The sequence below is a fragment of the Zootoca vivipara genome, chromosome 14, assembly GCF_963506605.1.
Source record: "Zootoca vivipara chromosome 14, rZooViv1.1, whole genome shotgun sequence".
NCBI lineage: Eukaryota > Metazoa > Chordata > Lepidosauria > Squamata > Lacertidae > Zootoca > Zootoca vivipara.
The window spans coordinates 15,393,010-15,413,009 of NC_083289.1; the positions used below are offsets into that span (position 1 = coordinate 15,393,010).

The 20,000-nt window shown below is 42.0% G+C and overlaps 1 protein-coding gene across 2 annotated transcripts; it reads right to left on the reverse strand.

The window, feature by feature from the left end:
- Positions 1–3,930: 3,930 nt before the first annotated feature.
- BTBD1 (BTB domain containing 1) lies at positions 3,931–18,421 on the reverse strand. 2 transcript variants are annotated; one of them, XM_035131924.2, is made up of 8 exons: positions 17,967–18,421; positions 13,828–13,984; positions 12,795–12,900; positions 12,052–12,249; positions 9,119–9,311; positions 6,331–6,418; positions 4,855–5,001; positions 3,931–4,618 (listed from the first exon to the last, which is right to left on the reverse strand). In XM_035131924.2, the coding sequence occupies exons 1-8, from the start codon at positions 18,386–18,388 to the stop codon at positions 4,460–4,462; spliced, it is 1,470 nt and encodes a 489-aa protein (XP_034987815.2). In that variant the 5' UTR covers positions 18,389–18,421; the 3' UTR covers positions 3,931–4,459. The 2 variants fall into 2 exon arrangements, 1 of the variants encoding a protein (XP_034987815.2); XR_009558538.1 differs by lacking the exons at positions 3,931–4,618; positions 4,855–5,001 and adding an exon at positions 6,697–6,877.
- Positions 18,422–20,000: the final 1,579 nt, after the last annotated feature.

The following is a 20,000-nucleotide window of genomic DNA, read 5'->3' on the forward strand; positions in this document are numbered from 1 at the left end:
GACAACGACGGAGACTTAAGGTATCTGAAGAAGTGTGCATGCACAGGAAAGCTCATACCAATGACAAACTTAGTTGGTCTCTAAGGTGCTACTGGAAGGATTTTTTCTATTTTGTTCAGACTTTGTGGGCGCTGGTTGGCCAGGTGAAAAGGAGGGCATTTCGTACTGATGCAGAAATGGGCATTTCCCGCCCCCTTCCTCTCATGGAATCGTACAGTTGGAAGGGACACAGGGTCATCTAGCTCAAGGGTAAAAAGGGTAAAAGTCCTTTGCATGTGGTATATGCCCAGGAGTAGAAAGAGGACACAATAACAAGACATAAGTATTACAGATAATAACAATTTATTAATTTATATAAAAATGTATGGGAGCATCTTATATAGCATTGTGTGTCTATATATGTATATATATGTATGTATGTATAATATATATGTTGTTCTTTTTTCTCCCCCTCACTTTTCCTTTTCCCCACTGTATCACTTTATTTCTTTTAATTGAAAACACCTCAATATTATTATTAATAAAATATAAATAATAATAAAAATACCAACAAAGGAAGAATGGCAGATGAAGCTAATAGAATGTGTAGAAATGGCAAGGTTGACCAACAGAATAAGAGATCATTATTTTAGAGAGAGAGAGATTGGAAAATTATTGCAAGTGTATTAAAAAGTTAACAGTAACAGAGTAAATTCAGCAGTAGCAATTATTGAGATATAAAAATGAGGAAATGAAAAGATAGGGATTCATTAGAATATGTAGCAGAAAAGAAAATAATGGCGTGAACCATGGAAAGCGGGGGCAGGGGGTGTGGAGAGTCAAAACTAAATGTGCATTTGGCACTTAAGTAGATTATTATCTATTGTTTTAACTGTAAAATGAAAACAATAACTTTTTAAAAGCCCTTTATACAAATATCAGAGCGTTTCATGCCATCTTCCAGAATGTGATCTAAACGCTATCTTCCAATAATGTCTCAAATTCTCTGGCACTGTAGATTTATTGTCCCCCCCCTTCCCCCAAACCCCCGATCCTTTGCTGCTTAAAACACCAGTTCCTTCAAGAAGAGGCAGTAGCCTAGTTTGTTCATCCTGCACTTGGCATCAGTGCAGTAGCTAGTGGAGCTCACAGCCGTTTACACCTACCTCCCCCCCCCACACTGTTGAACCTGGTCTCTCTCTCTCCAGACTAAGAAACATTGGTTGCAAATTAAGTCTGGGAGGCAGCTTTAGCATAAGTCCCAGTTTGGGCAATACTTAAGCCAGGGCAGTCCAACTTTTCAAAGCAAATGGGCTGCAAGAGTACCTCAACACAGTGGGGCCACACACTGCCTTGTCATGGAGAAAGGGGAGCGAGGCCAGGCTCCAGCAGGGTCCTAAGAGCCCTTCCATCTTCTTCCCAAAGCTGAGGAAATGCTAACTAGGCTATGGGGGGAAGGAGGTGGGAGGAGTCTAGGACCCTATCAGAGCCCCATGCCTCCTTCCCAAAGTCCAGGACCCCAATTACCTGACTTTGGGAAGGCAGTGTAAGGGCGGGGGGGGGGGGGGGAGTCAAATGTGGTTGATGGCCACACAAAAAAAAGCCTTGAAGGCTGCATGCGGCCCTTGGCCTGCGCATTGCACCACCATGCTCAAAGCCAAACCTTATCATAGTACAGAGTAGCATGGGGGCAAGAATAACCAGGGAGGAGGAGCAAAGTAGTTGCAAGCTTCTCTCCTGCAAGGCTTGAGTTAGCGTGATATGCAAGCCAAGCCATGATCTTAAAAACATAAGGTGTAAACCAGAAAGAAATGGAACCCATGGTCTACCTAATGTTATTGGCCTGCAACTCCCAGCTTCCTTCACAATGCTTGATGGGGCCGATGGAGGACGTGTTTTCTATCCTGTGGCAAAACATTCTAAGGGTCTAGGCACAAGGTGATGAGAAGCATTCAGTCTCCCAACCCATTCAAGTCCTAACCCGGCCCAATCTTGCTTAGCTTCCACAATTGGGTACTGTAATGTTTATGGTAAAAGGTCACATGTGATTTAGTCATAAATCCAGGCACACAAACATTTTTTTCTAGGGCTGACACTTTTCACACGTTTCCGAGCCATAGCTGCCAAGTTATCCCTTTTTTACAGGGATTTTCCCTTATGCTGAATAGGCTTCCTCGCGAGAAAAGCGAAAACTTGGCAGCTATGTTCCGAGCACAATTCAAAGTGTTGGTGTTGACCTTTAAAGCCCTAAATGGCCTCAGTCCAGTATATCTGAAGGAGCGTCTCCACCCCCATCGTTCTGCCCGGACACTGAGGTCCAGCGCCGAGGGTCTTCCGGTGGTTCCCTCGCTACGAGAAGCCAAGTTACAGGGAATCAGGCAGAGGGCCTTCTCGGTAGTGGCACCCACCCTGTGGAATGCCCTCCCACCAGAGGTCAAAGAGAACAACAATTACCAGACCTTTAGAAGGCATCTCAAGGCAGCCCTGTTTAGGGAAGCTTTTAATGTTTGATGGATTTCTGTATTTTAATGTTTTGTTGGAAGCCGCCCAGAGTGGCTGGGGAAACCCAGCCAGATGGGCGGGGTATAAATAATAAAATATTATTATTATTATTATTATTATTATTATTATTATATGGTACTAACCACCTCAGGGACACAGGTGAGTGGTCTAAACCACTGAGCCTCTTGGGCTTGCCGATCAGAAGGTCGGCAGTTCAAATCCCAGTGACGGGGTGAGCTCCCATTGCTTGGTCCCAGCTCCTGCCAACCTAGCAGTTCGAAAGCATGCCAAAAGTGCAAGTAGATAAATAGGTACTGCTCTGGCAGGAAGGTAAATGGTGTTTCTGTGTGCTGCTCTGGTTTTGGTGTTCCGCTGCGCCAGAAACGGCTTAGTCATGCTGGCCACATGACCTGGAAAAACTCTGCAAACGCCGGCTCCCTCGGCCTGTAAAGCGAGATGAGTGCTGCAACCCCCGAGTCGTCTGCAACTGGACTTAACTGTCAGGGGTCCTTTACCTTTATACTAACCACCTCGACAGAAAATGCAGCATTTCAGACACTTGTGATATGTAATACAGCATCTGCTTGCTTCACTAAAGTTCCACGCAGTGAGGTATGCATCACAGACATTTGTGGCACATTTTCAATGAGATCTCAAAGATGAAGTTACCTCTCTCTTTTTCACTAGCCTGATCCATAGCTCACTGGATGTGTAGAGCAGGCATCCCCAAACTGCGGCCCTCCAGATGTTTTGGCCTACAACTCCCATGATCCCTAGCTAACAGAACCAGTGGTCAGGGAAGATGGGAATTGTAGTCCAAAACATCTGGAGGGCCGAAGTTTGGGGATGCCTGGTGTAGAGGCATGCATTAATGATCAAAGCAGCTTTGAAAAATGCTGCTGTGACAGCAGATTCCAATCAACAACGTGGAGCCAAATCACCATGGAACTAGTTTTTGAGGCCAGGGGAACTTTGCAATCCTGTTCCTTTTTACCTATGAAAAAGGCCCATTACTCAGCACAATGGTACTTTTAAAGTACCATAGATTTTGCAATACAAAGTAAGGATTTAAATGACAAGCTTTTCAGATCCTAGCAAACAACTATACCTCACCGGGTTTGAGTTGTAGCATTTCAGACTCTTAAAATGGCCTTGCATGATTTTCTATGGGATATTCCACCTGTACACCATCCTTTGCCAACCTAGTCCCCTCCAGATGTTTTGAACAACAACTTTCATTGGGAGACTAAGCATTCTGATCCTTTGGAACCTAGCCAGTATCTTTAATACTTACAAATATATGGCTAGGCTACTTTAAACATTATTCTTAATTACCCCTTTATATATTTACTGAACTACTCAGTTTGTTTGCATTTGTACGAACAAGTAAGTTTAAAGTGTTCAAGATTTATTTTTAAGTAACGTACTGTATTCCGGGACTATACAAAATTGCTTCCACTCTTAACTTTATTTCAAGGATAGCTTCGTACAACTGACTTCTGAATAACATTTCCCCAGCAAAACTGATTTAATTTTTGGTACACAGTACTGAGTACAATTACAGAGGCAATTTGTATCAACCTTAATTCGGCTTCTCTTCATAAGTATTCAGTTTTAAGAATGCAATTTCAGTTTAATGTGGCTGGCGTATTGTGCAGGAACGCAATCATACCATCCACCAATGATATATCATTTGCAACACGTATATTTCAGGAAAAAATACAAATACTCTGCTCCAGCTTTCAGGTAATAATGGTAGTATATTTAAAGTGATCAAGTTAAATACTTATGTACAGGTAAGAATACAGGTACTGGAAGTAGTGAATACTAGGTTTTAGTACCTTCCATGTACAATACTTCAGTATCATCATAACGCATCTGAGATTATGTATTTACAATGCTTCACAGTATTCTGTATCTTCCATCTGTCCTTTTTATCATGAGTCAATGCAAAGTTTTACTTCTCAGTTATTTGAAGTTACGTATAAAATATTATTTCTGGTATTTGCCCATCCTCTATTGATGTACCATTGTTGTTACCCGGTGAACTAAAAAAGAAAAAGCAGGTTTTGCTTGAAGTGGGGGACTCGTGGATTACTTTCTTCAATCCCTTTGTGCCATAATGAGAATCAGGGCCCTAAAGAATAATAACAAGGTAAGTTTATTCCCTTCTTCTTTACAATACTTTATAAATAAGCAGTAAAGTAAATTAGTGGCAAAGAATTACAATACCAAGAAATATATGCTACAGCAGAGATTATTCATTTTAGTAATGAAGAGGCTTATATTATATAAGCCACACATAATACACACAGTCCAGTTCTCTCATCGCTCATGTTTAAAGTATTTACAAAATAATTGAGAACATCTTACTTTTAGGGTTGCACAAGCAGTGTAACACACAGTTGGCAGAATCTCTATAGGTTCTTTGAACATCACTCTGAAGGTATTGGCAGTTCCGTCACAGCTAAATCCAGTGTCATTCTGCCCTAGCGTCTGATTTTTCTCATATTCAATTATCTGCAGTAAGACAGCATGACAAGAAATAAAACAGAAAACACCCTGTGATTTTTTGTTTGTTTTGGAAACCACTTCCTACACATTATTTATTAAGATGACCAGAACCTGATTTTTGCCACTGGAACCTGTTTCACTCTTACAGCTTCTGGCTAAAACTGAAACCACAGCTTGGGGCTTCAACAAGCAAAGCTTTCACAACCCATAATTCTTAAATTGGGGCTCTAATTGGCACCTGTAATTAATACACAATCTAGTACAGGATCTATACTAATTGTTTCAGGGCATAGTTCAAAGCAATCAAAACCAATTTCAGAAGCTCTTCCTCAGATGCTCCTTCTGTCATAGGTAAGACAAAAGGGGTTTTGCTTTGTCTTTGGAATGCCTTCCCCAATCAGAATTGTGAAGTGTCTACATTGCCATTATACCACCAGGTCTCCATATGAACCTGAGATCATCCTCTGAGGCCCTTCATCATGTGACTCCTCCACAAGAGATCTGTAGGTTGGCATCATGAGAACGGGCATTTTCTGTGATGGCTCCCCATTTGTGGAATGTTCTTTCCAGGGAGGTTCAGCTGGCACCCTCATTATACACCTTTAGGTGCCAGGTGAAAATATTCCTTTTCAACCAGGCCTTCGGCTGATTGACATCCAATACCCTTGTCAATGTGTTGTGGGAGGGAGATTATTGGTTTGTTGCTGTTTTTATTTTTACTATCTGTTTTGTGATTTTCATATTGTAATTTTATGTTGTGAACCACCCTGAGATCTATGGAGGAAGGGTGGTATACAAATTTAATAAATAATTATAATATGATGTGGATGATGATGATAAATACCAGTAATTGCTTTTGAAATAATAATAATAATAAGTGCTTTTGAAAGTCATCCATTAAAATAGTCTGGATTTCTTGATAACTATTTATTCAAGTACTGGCATACAATTTTTTTGCCAAGCACATTTTTTTCTTCAGAAGCCCTGTAGTACCTTAACAGAAGATCTGAAAACGTAATTCACACAGAGTTCAGTAATTTAGGTAGTATTCCCCTTGAAACACTCCAGATATATCAAGGTAGCAATACTCAAAGTGTGTTGGTGTGTGTCTTCCACAAGCAAGTTCCAACATGGCAAGTTTGAATGGAAAGCCAGTTCCATGGGACCATAAATAAGAAACCCTGCCTCAGTAATCTACTGATCCAATATCCTAAAATGATGCAACTCTGAACAGACTATCCCTGGCCAATTTAGTTAAATTAATGAACTATTTACATATTTTGGTGTCAAAGGAAAATGTGTCACTCATTAATCACGTAGAAAGCATGATGGTACCTGTATATTAACTTGGTAATCTGTGGGTCCATGAATAGATCCATACAATCCAAATCCCACTATCGAAATCCTTCTATTAACTGTGAACCTTAAAAAGAGAAAATAAAGAATTAGTTGTTGTTGTTGTTTAGTCATTTAGTCATGTCTGACTCTTCGTGAACCCATAGACAATAAAGGGAAGTATATGTATTTGAAATATGAAGAGAAAAATGTAATTGACTAGTGTTAAAATTTCCAAATAAGGGTTGAATAAACTACATTTATTTCTACCTTTATTTTGCACAGAAATAAGCTAGAAGTGTACAAATTCCAGTTCTACCACATGCTTAAAAAGATACCTATGCCGTCAAACGAGACCATATTTACCTAACAGATTTTCTTCTCCCTCACCAGCTTCATCATACACCAAGATCTCCAGAAGAGATCAGCTCAGGCTTCTGTTTGTCTGACAAGTAGGGACAAGGGGCAGAATCCCCTCAGCAGGACTCCCTCCCCTTCTGAATCCCCTCCCCAGAAAGACTTGTGAAGTCAGTTCTGTTCTCATCTTCTGAAAATAAAGTTAAAATGCTTATTTCATCAGGGATTCAGAGGGCAATATAGACTACTTTAAAAAGAAGAATAGGAACTATTTGATTTGCTGCTAGTAGTTTTATCAGTTGGGGTGTGTGTGTTAGTGATTCAATTCAGGAGCTGTTTTATTCCAATGTCTGCTATCATTATTATTTACATTTCTTAGACTCCTTTCTCAAAACAAGACCCAAGGTGACTTGCACAAACATTTAAACAACATTTCTAATAGTAATTTGTCTGTATAAAACAAACTCCTCCCAATACAAATTAACAAAATCAACACTGGAACAATAATAAAAAGGGGAAAAAAATCCCATCTTATGGTACTTAATTGTATGCTATATAATAAAGTCCAAGTGTCTCTGCGTCCAGTTTTCCCGTGTGTCCCTGGGTTACTGCGCATGGGCCCCAGGGACACAGGGATTGGACAGCAGAGACTGGACGCACACACACGTGCGCTCTCCCCCCCACCTACCGTTTCCCTGCGGCTGCCAACCGCCGCTCCTGGCTGGACTGAGCGTTGGCGGGGGGGGGGGGAGCGCGCACGTGTGTGCGTCCAGCAAGGACAGGTCCCGGGGTTCAGAGAAGCGCTACGCAAGCGCTTCTCCGAACCCCAGAATGCCTCCTTCCTGTCCGCGGCTTGGGGACAGCAAGGACAGGTCCCAGGGTTTGGAGAAGCGCTGCGCAAGTGCTTCTCCGAACCCCAGGATGCCTCCTTCCTGTCCGCGGCTTGGGGAGAGGAATGGAGGAGAAAGCAGCGCTTTCTTCTCCTCCGTTCCTGTCCCCCTGCCGCCGACAGCAAGGACAGGTCCCAGGGTTCGGAGAAGCGCTGCGCAAGTGCTTCTCCGAACCCCAGGATGTTCTAGCGCCCGTTATTGAACGGGCTGAAATACACTAGTTGTACAATACAATTGTAATTGTATTGTAAGCAACCTCTTGATCTTGCCTAAATGCTAGAAGCTTTGGCCCTTCTTTTAATGCTCTTTTATACAAGAATTATTTAACCGATGTCCATTATCTTTAGTGAAATACTATAAGTCAACACACAAGAGCATATGGTGCAACAGCATCCATAGTGTGCTGAACATTAAGCTTCAAGCAGTCTCTTCTGAAGAAGACCTCACCGTGTTTTTGTAAGCACCTGGGCCAGGATTCAGAGAGTTGTATTACCAGTTCTATGCACCCAAGGGAGGCACTGGGCTTTCTTTTTCCTTTTTTAACAGCAACCACCCATGCCACATGGCAAGCTGCTTTTGAAACTGAGGGTAATTTCAACAGCTCCTTGTGGTATGGTATTTTGCAGGGTAGGCTCATCAGCTTTCAAAGCAAAAAAATGTTTTCCCTAGTAGCTCTTTAGATCCCAGCCTCCATCAAGTAAATATATATTGAACAAACCAAGTGTCAAATACAGTAGACCAGGCATCCCCAAACTGCAGCCCTCCAGATGTTTTGGCCTAAAACTCCCATGATCCCTAGCTAACAGAACCAGTGGTTAGGGATGATGGGAATTGTAGTCCAAAACATCTGGAGGGCCGAAGTTTGGGGATGCCTGCAGTAGACCCTCGGCTTCGTATTGTGAAAGCGGCAAACCTGGAAGTATATTTCTGGGTTTCACCGCTTGCGCATGCACAGAAGTTCTCTACGCGCTGTACACATGCACAGAAGCACTTTTGCACGCCGCATGTGTGCGCAGAAGCGGCACCTCCGTTTGCTGAAACTTCGGAATACATCCGGACCTCCAGAACGGATCCCGTCCACAACCGGAGGCACCACTGTAATAATCTATTGAATCAGACTAAGGGCCAACAAAACTACGTGTACACAGCCTTAATGAATTTGATCCCAAACCTATCAGCCAGTGTTTACACCCAATAAGAACATTTATTATAGGCAGAACAGTGCACCTTTTACCTAGTCTCCATGCAATCCCAAAGCCACAAGAGAAACCTTCCATGTCATAGCCCAGTGTGTGTTTATTTGAGCACCAACGTGCTGCCATACGATTCCCTACGGGAGTTATCCAAAACTGTGTGAAAAGCCAAACAGCAGAACAAGCATCCTTAGCCATGCTTTCTTCTTTAATGTGTCTATGATGGCAGGGAAAATACATGCCTTCATGGCCAGCTACTAAGTTGCTAACTGAGCAATAATATTTTGGAAGGTTTCTCCTAATTGTGATAGGCTAACCACATGAGTTCCCCTGAAAATGGACCAATACCTGATCCTGTCACTTGTTCCACTGTAACCCCAGCGGCTCTCCACTTGCTGGAATCGATTTATGCTGCATTCCTTTCCTCTAAGACAGCATCTTGGTCGGTCAATATAGTCAACTCTAGGCTTAGGGTTGACTGTAAAATGCAGAAAGAGATTTACTACTTCCCGATCTGACAAAATTCCAGACTGAGCAGGACCTGGAAAAAAAGGCAGTGCAACTGAGCTGAATATATTCTATATACTAGGAGGCCTGTTGAGAAATGTTCTTGAGGCAACTATTACTTTATAAGCCTATTTAAATACAGCTATCCCACTGCTAGATTGTAGATGTTTAACTTCAATTAACTACAGGTGAAACTCAGAAAATTAAGAGTATCGTTGAAAAGTGCATTTATTTCAGTAACGCAACTTAAAAGGTGAAACCGATATATGCATGACATGCAAAGCAAGATGTGTCAAGCCTTTATTTGTTGTAATTGTAATTATTTGTCGTTAGGCGGGTCAATTATAAATGAAATGTAATTAATGAAATGTAATAGCGATGCTTACTTTTGTTTATTTTTGTATTATTGTAACTATTTGTTTTATTACTGTGGAATTTCCAAAAGAAAGCATTTTTTTAAAATTAAAAGAAAAATAAAAAATAAAAAGTTGCATTACTGAAATGCACTTTTTGACGTTATTCTAATTTTCCGAGTTTCACCTGTATATCTGGGCTATAAAAGGAGAAATACCTATAAGAGAAGGCTGACAAAATCCAAATACTCCAACAAAAAAGTAGCTTGTGAGTCAAGCTTGTTATCTGGTAGCATAAGCTGTAATGTTCTTTAAGATAAAATTAATATAAGCATTGGGATAAAAGGTTTGAATGTCCACCTCAGCTAGTCTGAAATATGTGGTGTTAGCCACAGTAGCTTTACTGAGTAAGACTTCTTCCACAACACACAGGTTAGACTCGAGAACTATTTGTACTAGTAGTAGCTTGGCAATTAAGATTTGTATTATGAGTGATTATTTTCCATGATATATGGTCTATAGATGTGTGTTCACGCTGCCAAATTTGCCATTGGCAATAGGCTTAAACAGGATGAAACACTTAATTATTCTGGTTTAACTGGTTTGTATATTGCAGACACACACACACAAAAGAACCATTTTAGCAGTGTGATTTGTCAAATAGGTAAAACCAGGCGTTTAGTTTTATATATGATTCTCAACCAGTTAAATCAGAAATATAAAACACAAAGTTATATATTACAATATATAAAATTAAATACATGTAAATTTAAATCCAAGGTGTTTTTTTTTTAAAAAAACAACAACCCTGAAACATGTTTTTTTTAAAAACTGAAACATCATAATTATGGTCCCTTGTTGTGCCTAAGGCAAATATCCCAAGTGAAAACAAAGTTACACATGAAGCCAACTGATTTATTTTTAAGTGCTTCATCCAATGTTTAACCTCTGACATGAGTAAATTGTCTTGTACAAGAAGTTCTACAAAGTTCAATGAGACTCGATCTCAGGTAGGTTAAATACAGGACTGTAGCTTTAAATAAGCCATTATCTGTGGATGGTTTATATCTTTTAGTGCAAGCTACTTTCCTTTTTTTACAGGATCTAACTACCGTGTTTCTCCAAAAATAAGACGTCTTATATTTATTTTTCCTCAAAAAAAAAAAAAAACCACGGTGGCTTATTTTCAGGGGATGTCTTATTTTTTTATTAAGTATGGTACAGTTTAACCTACAAGGTTAAACTGCCTATCACTATGGCTTATTTTCGGAGAAACACGGATATAACGCAGACATTTGCTTTCCCTCCTACAAGAGACCCTTCCCATTTTTGAAAGCAGACGGCCTGTCAATGAGGAACAAATTTTGTCTTCTACTATAAAAATGATTGAATTAATTGAGGATAACTGTTCTCATAGGCAGTTCTCATTATTGGTAGCTAAAATCTTAACTGCAGGGATTAAACGAAAAATGAATGAGCAGCATTATAAAAATGATTTAACAAAAATTGGAAAATAAAGCTGCAGACTTATGCAGATTTTCTGAGAAGCAGGTCTTCTTGAGAACAACAAGGCTTATTTCAACATAAACATCATTGGATCAAGCTGCAAAAGCATCATAAAAATACAAGAAAGTCAGATTTCTGAGAAAACAAAATGTACTGTATTGTTTTCTTGCTACTTTTCTCATGCCAATGACCATGTTGTTAAACATACAGTGGTACCTTGAGTTACAAACGCCTCAGGTTACAAATGCTTCAGGTTAGAAACCCCGCTAACCTGGAAGGGTTACCTCGAGTTGAGAACTTTGCCCCAGGATGAGAACGGAAATGGTGTGCCAGCGGCGCAGCAGCAGCAAGAGGCCCCATTAGTGAAAGCACGCCTCTAGTTAAGAACATTTTCAGGTTAAGAACAGACCTCCGGAACAAATTAAGTTCGTAACTAGAGGTACCACTGGTATATGATTTAATCTCTAGTAAAAGGGCCAACAGAACTGGAACCTTAGCACATACAGGTGAAACTCGGAAAATTAGAGTGCATTTATTTCAGTAACACAACTTAAAAGGTGAAACCAATATATGAGATAGATGCATGACATGCAAAGCAAGATATGTCAAGCTTTTATTTGTTGTAATTGTAATTATTTGTCGTTAGGCGGGTCAATTATAAATGGAATGTAATTAACGAAATGTAATAGCGATGTTTATTTTTGCATTATTGTAACTAATGGTTTTATTACTGTGGAATTTCCAAAAGAAAGCATTTGTAAAAATAAAAATAAAAAGTTGCATTACTGAAATAAATGCACTTTTCGACGATATACTAATTTTCTGAGTTTCACCTGTATTTTGGACATTATGTCTAAAAGCTTAGGTAGAGAACCTTTCCACTTTTTGCAACAATGAAGCCAGCCATACAGTTACCTGCTGCAAACTCTTCAATCGTCATCAATGGAAAGCGGATTAAGGAGAGAGCTTTGCCAAGCACTTTCTGCTTATTTGCAGATGTGACGGGCAATTGCTGTCTTTGACATTCTGCTTCAGCCCAGCGAACAACAGCTCCAAAAAGTCTACTTTCACGAATACTTAGTGTGTCTCTTTCCAATACTGCACACAAAGTGTCTGAAGAAGAAGAAGAAGAATCAAGTTACTTGCAAACTGAGGACTCCGTCCCCTGCCCACTTCTGCCCAGAAAATTCATTGCTATTAAATGCCTTTTAAAGTTACTACATAAACTAGCTATCATAGCCTATACTCCTTAAATTAATTTGACAAAAAGTTGACAAACCTTTTTTTTAAAAAAGTGTGCTGTCCATCACCTGAAGATTACAGGGCAGTTTACAATATAAAAACAAAAAAAATGCACATAATAACAAACAATAAAAATACCCCCTCCACACACACACAAATTACGTAGGACCTAATCAAAAAGAAACTCAATGGGAATGTGCATTAAGTTGGAGTGCAAAATCTAGTACTAATCTCCCCTAAAGTGGTCAAGACAATCAGGCTAGCTTGGTAAGGTAAAAGGCCAACTAAAATCTCCCATTAACAAAGAATGTGGATCTTTCTGGATCAACATGTGAGAAGGGATAGCAAAAATACTATCAGGTAAGTTCTCAGCCTAGTCGTTCAAAAAGAACATCAATGATCAGAGGGCTACTTACCTATATCAATATCTGTGAACCCTTCTGCACTTATTGCATCCATAGTACTTTTGTCTATTGTGTCAAGACAGAGACTGGCTAGTTGCGGTTCATCAAATAAACGAGCCTATGCAAGAGAGATTTACTTAGAATTATTTTGCAGATTCTGTATTGCAGGATAGGCTTGACAGCTAATAGAAACAGTTCCCAACATAAAATAATGAAAAACCATTTCTACAAAAGCAACCTTAATTTCACATTGCTGCTTCCAACATAAATATGTTTTGTACACAAAACTCCCATTTGCTACCTCCAATCGTTGCGCACCTTACTTCTATCAACAGCGACACAGCATGACTAATCAGGGCTCCCATTTAATACCAGTTTAAATTTTTGGTTATGCGCTGGGTTCAAACCCTTAGCAATTGGTTACCCTAAGCAGCCTTAACTGTGGGTGATGGGAAAAAAATAGTAACAATTAAGGTGGAAAAGATTTCCCTACCAGCTCCCAGGCCTTCACTGCACTTAGAAGTGTCTCTGCACTAGCTCTGGGGCATGCACAGAATCCTATGCATGCTTAATTTTCAGTGAGTCTAATGGAACAGTGCCTGATAGGCACCAATCTTTAAGAACTGTTAAACATTATAACTCATAAAAGTTATAGAAGGATGAATTTGATTCTTACACACCACAGGCTGATAACACTGAATATCAGAAACCACCAAGCTTCACTTCATTTTCCTACGATAACAAAAGATGAAAAGCTAACAACTGATCACTAGCTCATGCTATATTTATAAAATAGTCCTGAATGCTAAGCAAGTTGTCTTTCCACAGTGTTGTTCACAACACACACACACAAACACAGGCTGAATCAAGATCATGAGCAGGAAGCCTTACTCAAATGTGTGAGTTATCATAACTTCCATATTCATTCACAACTGCTTTACTACGTACATATTTTTAAGTAAGACATGCCCAGATCTATGCAATTAGGGAAGTAACAGACACATATTTCCAGTTAGCTCATCAAGTATGCAAGTCAGCAGGTTACCTGAGTAAGCAGCATAAAGGCATTGTCTGCCCGAAGGTGCTTAGTGAGAAATTCAACACAATGAGCTTCTAAGGCTGGGACAGCATACTTCTTGGCTGTGTAGAGAGTGGTCATAACGGTTTCAGGACCAATCTGAACTTCATCTGAATACAAAAACCTGGGAATCAAAGAAGAGAAAGTTATGAGAACTATCTAATATATGCCCATTAATACCTTTCCTTCCAATAGCTAACTTTAGTGGAGGAGTACCTACCCATTTAGAAGCAGAACAGTCAATAGAGATAATTGTCAGTTTCAAGCAACTTTAAGTTGTATGTAAAACATGGTGATACACTTCAGTTTTATTGTACATTCCTATTTAAAATAGGGTGTTAAGAGATATTCAATGTAATTACTGTACTGAAATGTAACAGCTACATAAAAATTAAATTCAAAAAATTAAAGCCCGAAGTCAAAACAAATCCTAGGACTTTATTCTTCTTCTATTATGTCTACTGATAATAAGCTGTATAATGTGTCCTGGTAACTATTTGTGAATAAAAGTACTGTTAAACAAAATGACGGGGACAGACTACTGCCAGCATATTACTTAAAAGCTAGCAATGGCTGCCCATATATTACCAGACCAGGTTCAAGGGTAAGGACCCTTAACAATCTGGGTCCAGGATATTTTAAGGACCGTCTGAGCCCTTATATTCCTGACACAAAGGTCTTTGGGGGAGTCTCTGTTGCTGGTCCCCCATAGAAGCTGTGCATACTGTGTTGTGGACTTGCGTACTCTAACAGCTAGCACCTTAAGGTGCTATTCAAAGGACAGCCACCAAACCCAAACACTGTCAGCAGCAGTGCTTGATGACAATTAAGGCAGCCACCCTTTATAACTTGAAAGACCCACTGAACTTACTTTGAAGTACATACACACAGCACTGAGCTGCAGGTCGCTCAAGATCCTAGTATCCTTTGTTCTGCAGAGCTGGTTCTACAGCATATGACAGGCAATCCTACCCCAAATATTAACGGGCAATCTTGCCTATCTGCAGAAAGTCAGCAGCTTTACAAACTTGAAAGGTCAGTGATTGCCTTACGATGCAAAACCAGACAAGAAATACTACATTCCTAGAAGAATAGTTCAGAGCTTCTTTGTTACTGACCAGATACAAACTCAGATTCAAGTATTTTGACTTCTAACTATTTTCATCTTGGGCTCTAAGGCTGCATCTTCCAGATCATACACACCAGAGCAGCATCTCCACACCCAAATCTATGTTCTATTCAAAATCCATACCAAAACTCTCTCATCCACAATAACTGGTTTGAATGAGTAGTTAACATAGAAAGTCAGGCACTAGACAATTCTCTCTGCCATGCAAAAGAAAAAACTCAAGATTGCAATACCATCTTGTGCAGAGAACAAGCACTGCCAGTTGCTTGACACCACAAGACCTCTATACATGTCTTCCAATCAGGGAGTGAGACTTCACCAATAGATCTGTCAATGCACTCACAGAGGGAGTGTACACTAAACCTTATGCAGCATGACTTTTTACACAATATTTGGAAGCAGCAATTCCAGGATTGCCATAATTGGCATAATTAAGTGAATAAAAACCCAACAAAGTAAGCCCCTGGTTCAAATCTTCCCTCACTAAGCCACTGACCAGTGGGTCTTTCAGGAAATCAAAATCTGTGCCACAGCCTCCAAGGTCACATTCCACAGACCAGGTTATATTTGTTTATTCATATCATTTATTTATATGCCAGTCTTGAATTTAAGTGGTCCCTTGATGGTCACAGGTGACAAGGAGTTCCAAGTGCAGTGACAGAGGTGGGATGGAAGACTCTATCCCTCTTTTGCACCCAATAATGCAAATCAAGCAAGCCGTCAGAGGAAGAAAAACCCCTCTATCACATCCAGCTTAGAAAAAAATATGCAGAAAGTTAAACTATGGAATTAGCTACCTTAAGATATAGTTAGGGCCACCAACTTAAATGGTTTTAAATGGGGAAGTAGACAAATTCATTAAGGGTAATAGCTTACAAGTTATGGCAGCTGTATATTCCTTCAAGTATCAGAGGAGGTATGCATCTGAATGTTAGTTGTTGTCACTCACAAGTGAGGAGACAAGTACTGTACGGTTCTGTTCACACCTCTGCTTTGTGGGCTTCCCAAAGGCAGTTGGTTGGCCAAGGTGGAAAACAGGATGCTGGACAAGTTGGTCCTTTGGTCTGATCCAATACCGTGTTTCTCATATTATAAGACATGTCTTATACTTATTTTTTCCTCAAAAAAACACACTATGGCTTATTTTCAAGGGATGTCTTATTTTTTTCCTCCTCCTGCCGCGGCCGGCATTGCTGCTGCGCCTATCACTATGTCTTTTTTTCGGGGTATGGCTTATATTCCTTGAATGCTTAAAAATCCTGCTATGGCTTATTTTATGGGTATGTCTTAAAATATGAGAAACAGGGTAGGATTGTTCTTGTTTTCTTAAAATGCTGCTCTAGAAAGGACAGTTTCCACTCCCTCCTATACTTATGGTATAGGAGGTATATGGTATGGTATAGCTTATGGCAGTCCAGCTACTTTTGTTGATTACACAAGGGTAATCTATATACTGTACTCAACCACTCTAAGAACTGCATAGACGCAAGCAAGCTGGGATGTAAATGTCTATATAAAATAACCATGAGCAAATATAAATTATTCAATAAAACATGCTATTTATTTTTACAGGCGTAAAATACTATAAAATATAAATTTAGCACCATAAAAACATGAAAAGGGTCCTACTGGATTAATAGCCCTCCCATTGTTGTTCTTCGCCAACTGGTAGTCAGAAGCATACTGTGTCCAATACTGGGAAACATAGAGCCATCATGCTAGCCACAAACAACTGGCTGTCCAAACCCATTTTTATAGCCACCTAAGGCAACACCCACACCACAAATTTAAAGCACTATGCCACCTTAAACAGTCATGGCGACCCTCATGAAGAATCCTAGTAACTGTAGTTTGTTAAGGGCACTGAGCGTTGTTAGCGGACCCTGTTTTATGTTTTATCTTGTTTTTAATATTCTGTTGGAAGCTGCCCAGAGTGGCTGGGGAAACCCAGACAGAAGGGCAGGATTTAAATAATAAATTTATTATCATCATCATCATCATCTAGTCCAGAGGTCGGCAACCGTGGCCCGGATGCGGCCCACAGAGGTCATTTCTAGCCGCTCGGGAGTCCCCCCCCCCGCGCTGTGCTAAACCGCCGCAGCGCAGTGAGGGGACTTGCCGAGCGGCGCCGGAAATGCTTCTGCGCAGGTGCAATTTCCGGTGCAGCGGACATGCGCAGACACCATTTCTGGTGTCGCGCTATGCCCGTCCAGCCCACAGGTGTCTATGAGAATGATCCGGCCCATGGCCGGATAACCTTGCTGAGGACTGATCTAGTCCAACTCCCAGCAAAGCAGGAATATGCAGCCATTCCACATGGGGAGTGAATCTGTGACCTTGTCAGCACCATGCTCTAACCCACTAGGGATGTGGGTGGCGGTGGGCTAAACCACTGAGCCTCTTGGGTTTGCTGATCAGAAGGTCGGCGGTTCGAATCCCCATGATGGGGTGCGCTCCTGTTACTCTGTTGTCACAGCTCCTGTCAACCTAGCAGTTCGAAACCACGCCAGTGCAAGTAGATAAATAGGTACTGCTATGGCGGGAAGGTAAACGGAGTTTCCATTGCTCTGGTTTCCATCACAGTGTTCCGTTGTGCCAGAAGCGGTTTAGTCATGCTGGCCACATGACCCAGAAAGCTATCTGTGGACAAACGCCGGCTCCCTCGGCCTGAAAGCGAGATGAGCACTGGAACCATCCAGGGGTCCTTTACCTTTTACCTCTAACCCACTGACCTATCCAGCTGATGGAGGGAGGGGGGTTTCTCCTAAGAGCTTTCGGCACCCTTAGCAAACTACAGCCCCACAATTCTTTGGGGAGAAGCCAGGACTGTTTTAAAGCGGTATCATAGCGCTTCGAACGATGGTGTGGACGTGGCCACATCTTGACAATGTGTCGTGCACGGAGCGTCTATCCAGCAGCCACCGCCGTCGCGCTGCGGAGGCGACCCACCCTTCCTTCCTCCTCCTCCTCGACGGACCTGAGCAGGGCGAGGAAAGCGGCGGGCTCCACGTCGGGCAGCTCGATCTCGGCCGAGGTGGTGGCCATGCCGCCGTTGAACATGGCGTCGAAGACGGCGCTGCCGGCGGCTAGGACGAAGCGGTGCGCGGGGATGCGTTGCTGGCCCGGCCCGGGCGCGCCTCCTCCTCCGGCCCTCGGCCCGCCTTTGCCCACCACGAACCGCACGTCGCTCAGCAGCTCGTTGGCGAAGAGGAAGGCGAATCGCTCCCGCAGAGACCGCTTCGTGGCCTGCCAGTTGTACACCGGCTCGCGCTGCACCACCACGGGGGCCACGGCCGGCGACGACGACGAGGAGGCCGCCACGGCGACGCCGGCCGCCGCCGCCTCCGAGGGTCCCGCCGCTGCTGCCGCCGCCTCAGGGCCGCCCGCGGCCGCCGCCATCGCGAACCCTCCTCAGGCTGGCGCACGCGCACTCGCGGCCTCTTGGCTCACAATGGGCGGCCGCTTCCTTCAAGCTGCGCCGGCGCGGCACTACGTAGGCAGCGCGGCGACGCACACCCGGACTTGGTGCGCCCGAGGCGAAAGCTTGAATGCGCCTGCGCATAACTCAGAGATAAAATGGGAGAGAAGCATTCCATTGTGCGGGTGGGTCGTTTCGTGGTTCACTTAGGGGGGGGGGCGGCGTTTGTATTCCGCAGAAATCAACAGAGATGCCCAGTGGAGAGTTTCTGCACATTTCTATTCAGGTTTTGTTTTATTTTTGATTTTAATTTCTGGTTCCTCAGTGTTAATAAAAAGAAGTCATGCCCGTCCCTAGTCATTATTCCCATATTGCCAGTGGGGGCCCTGCGAACTAATCCACTGGTGGCCTGACACTTTTCCAAGCTGGGAGTCAAATGGGAGCATCTTCCGCCTCGCTCATCGCACAGGGTTCTTGGGAGGGTAACGTGAAATTTTCTCCTCGGAAGGAGGTTAAACGTGATTCTATAGGCACTACGGTATATCCCAAGGTTTTTTAAAAATTTTTTTTAAAACATTCCCTACCTCGTAAGCAAGGTGGGAGAGCTTAAAAGCTCTTTCTGTGCCAAAAAAACACTGAATCATAGAATCATAGAATCGTAGAATTGTAGGATGGGAAGGGGCCCTAAAGATCGTCTAGTCCAACTCCCTGCAATGCAGGAATCTTTGGCCCAATGTGGGGCTCAAACCCAAGACCTTGAGATTAAGAGTCTCATTTGTTGTTGTTTAGTCGTATCCAACTCTTCGTGACCCCATGGACCAGAGGACATCAGGCACTCCTGTCTTCCACTGCCTCCCGCAGTTTGGTCAGACTCATGTTGGTAGCTTTGAGAACACTGTCCAACCATCTCATCCTCTGTCGTCCCCTTCTCCTAGTGCCCTCAATCTTTCCCAACATCAGGGTCTTTTCCAGGGAGTCTTCTCTTCTCATAAGGTGGCCAAAGTATTGGAGCCTCAGCTTCACGATCTGTCCTTCCAGTGAGCACTCAGGGCTGATTTCCTTCAGAATGGATAGGTTTGATCTTCTTGCAGTCCATGGGACTCTCAAGAGTCTCCTCCAGCACCATAATTCAAAAGCATCAATTCTTCGGCAATCAGCATTCTTTATGATCCAGTTCTCCACCTTCCCTGCATTTAATTTCTGCTGTTCCAACTGACTGGCTTTCAACTGCATAAAGCTGAAATTGCACATGTTACATGTGGGTAGGTTGCAATCATACCGTACATACAAGCCTCCCACCCATTTTTTGGATCAAGTTTCAACTCAGGCTTACCTAAGCAAAACTGTATTCCTCAAGGGTAGCTGGGTTAGTCTAACCAAAACCTGCAGAGGGCGGTGTGGTAGCAAAAAACAAACAAACCAAAACCCCTCCTAACAATGTGTTCCTTTGTATGTTTATTCAAAAGCAATGGTCCAGTGCTTTTTTTCTATAAAAATGTTTCAGGGTCTTCTCATTTTGATTCAAGAAAACCACCATTTTATAGTTCAAATCAGGAAAAACAAATAGAGTAAATGGACAAAATACAAAGATTA

Bases quoted from the DNA above. Each gene is read 5' to 3' on its own strand.
- BTBD1 (XM_035131924.2), bottom strand. From the start codon at position 18,388: ATGGCGGCGGCCGCGGGCGGCCCTGAGGCGGCGGCAGCAGCGGCGGGA. The intron at 12,901-13,827 runs GTAACCTGCTGA...TCTCTTGCATAG, and splicing joins CCTTTATGCTGCTTACTCAG to GCTCGTTTATTTGATGAACC. The intron at 6,419-9,118 runs GTATTGGTCCAT...TCTCTTTTTAAG, and splicing joins GGAACAAGTGACAGGATCAG to GTTCACAGTTAATAGAAGGA.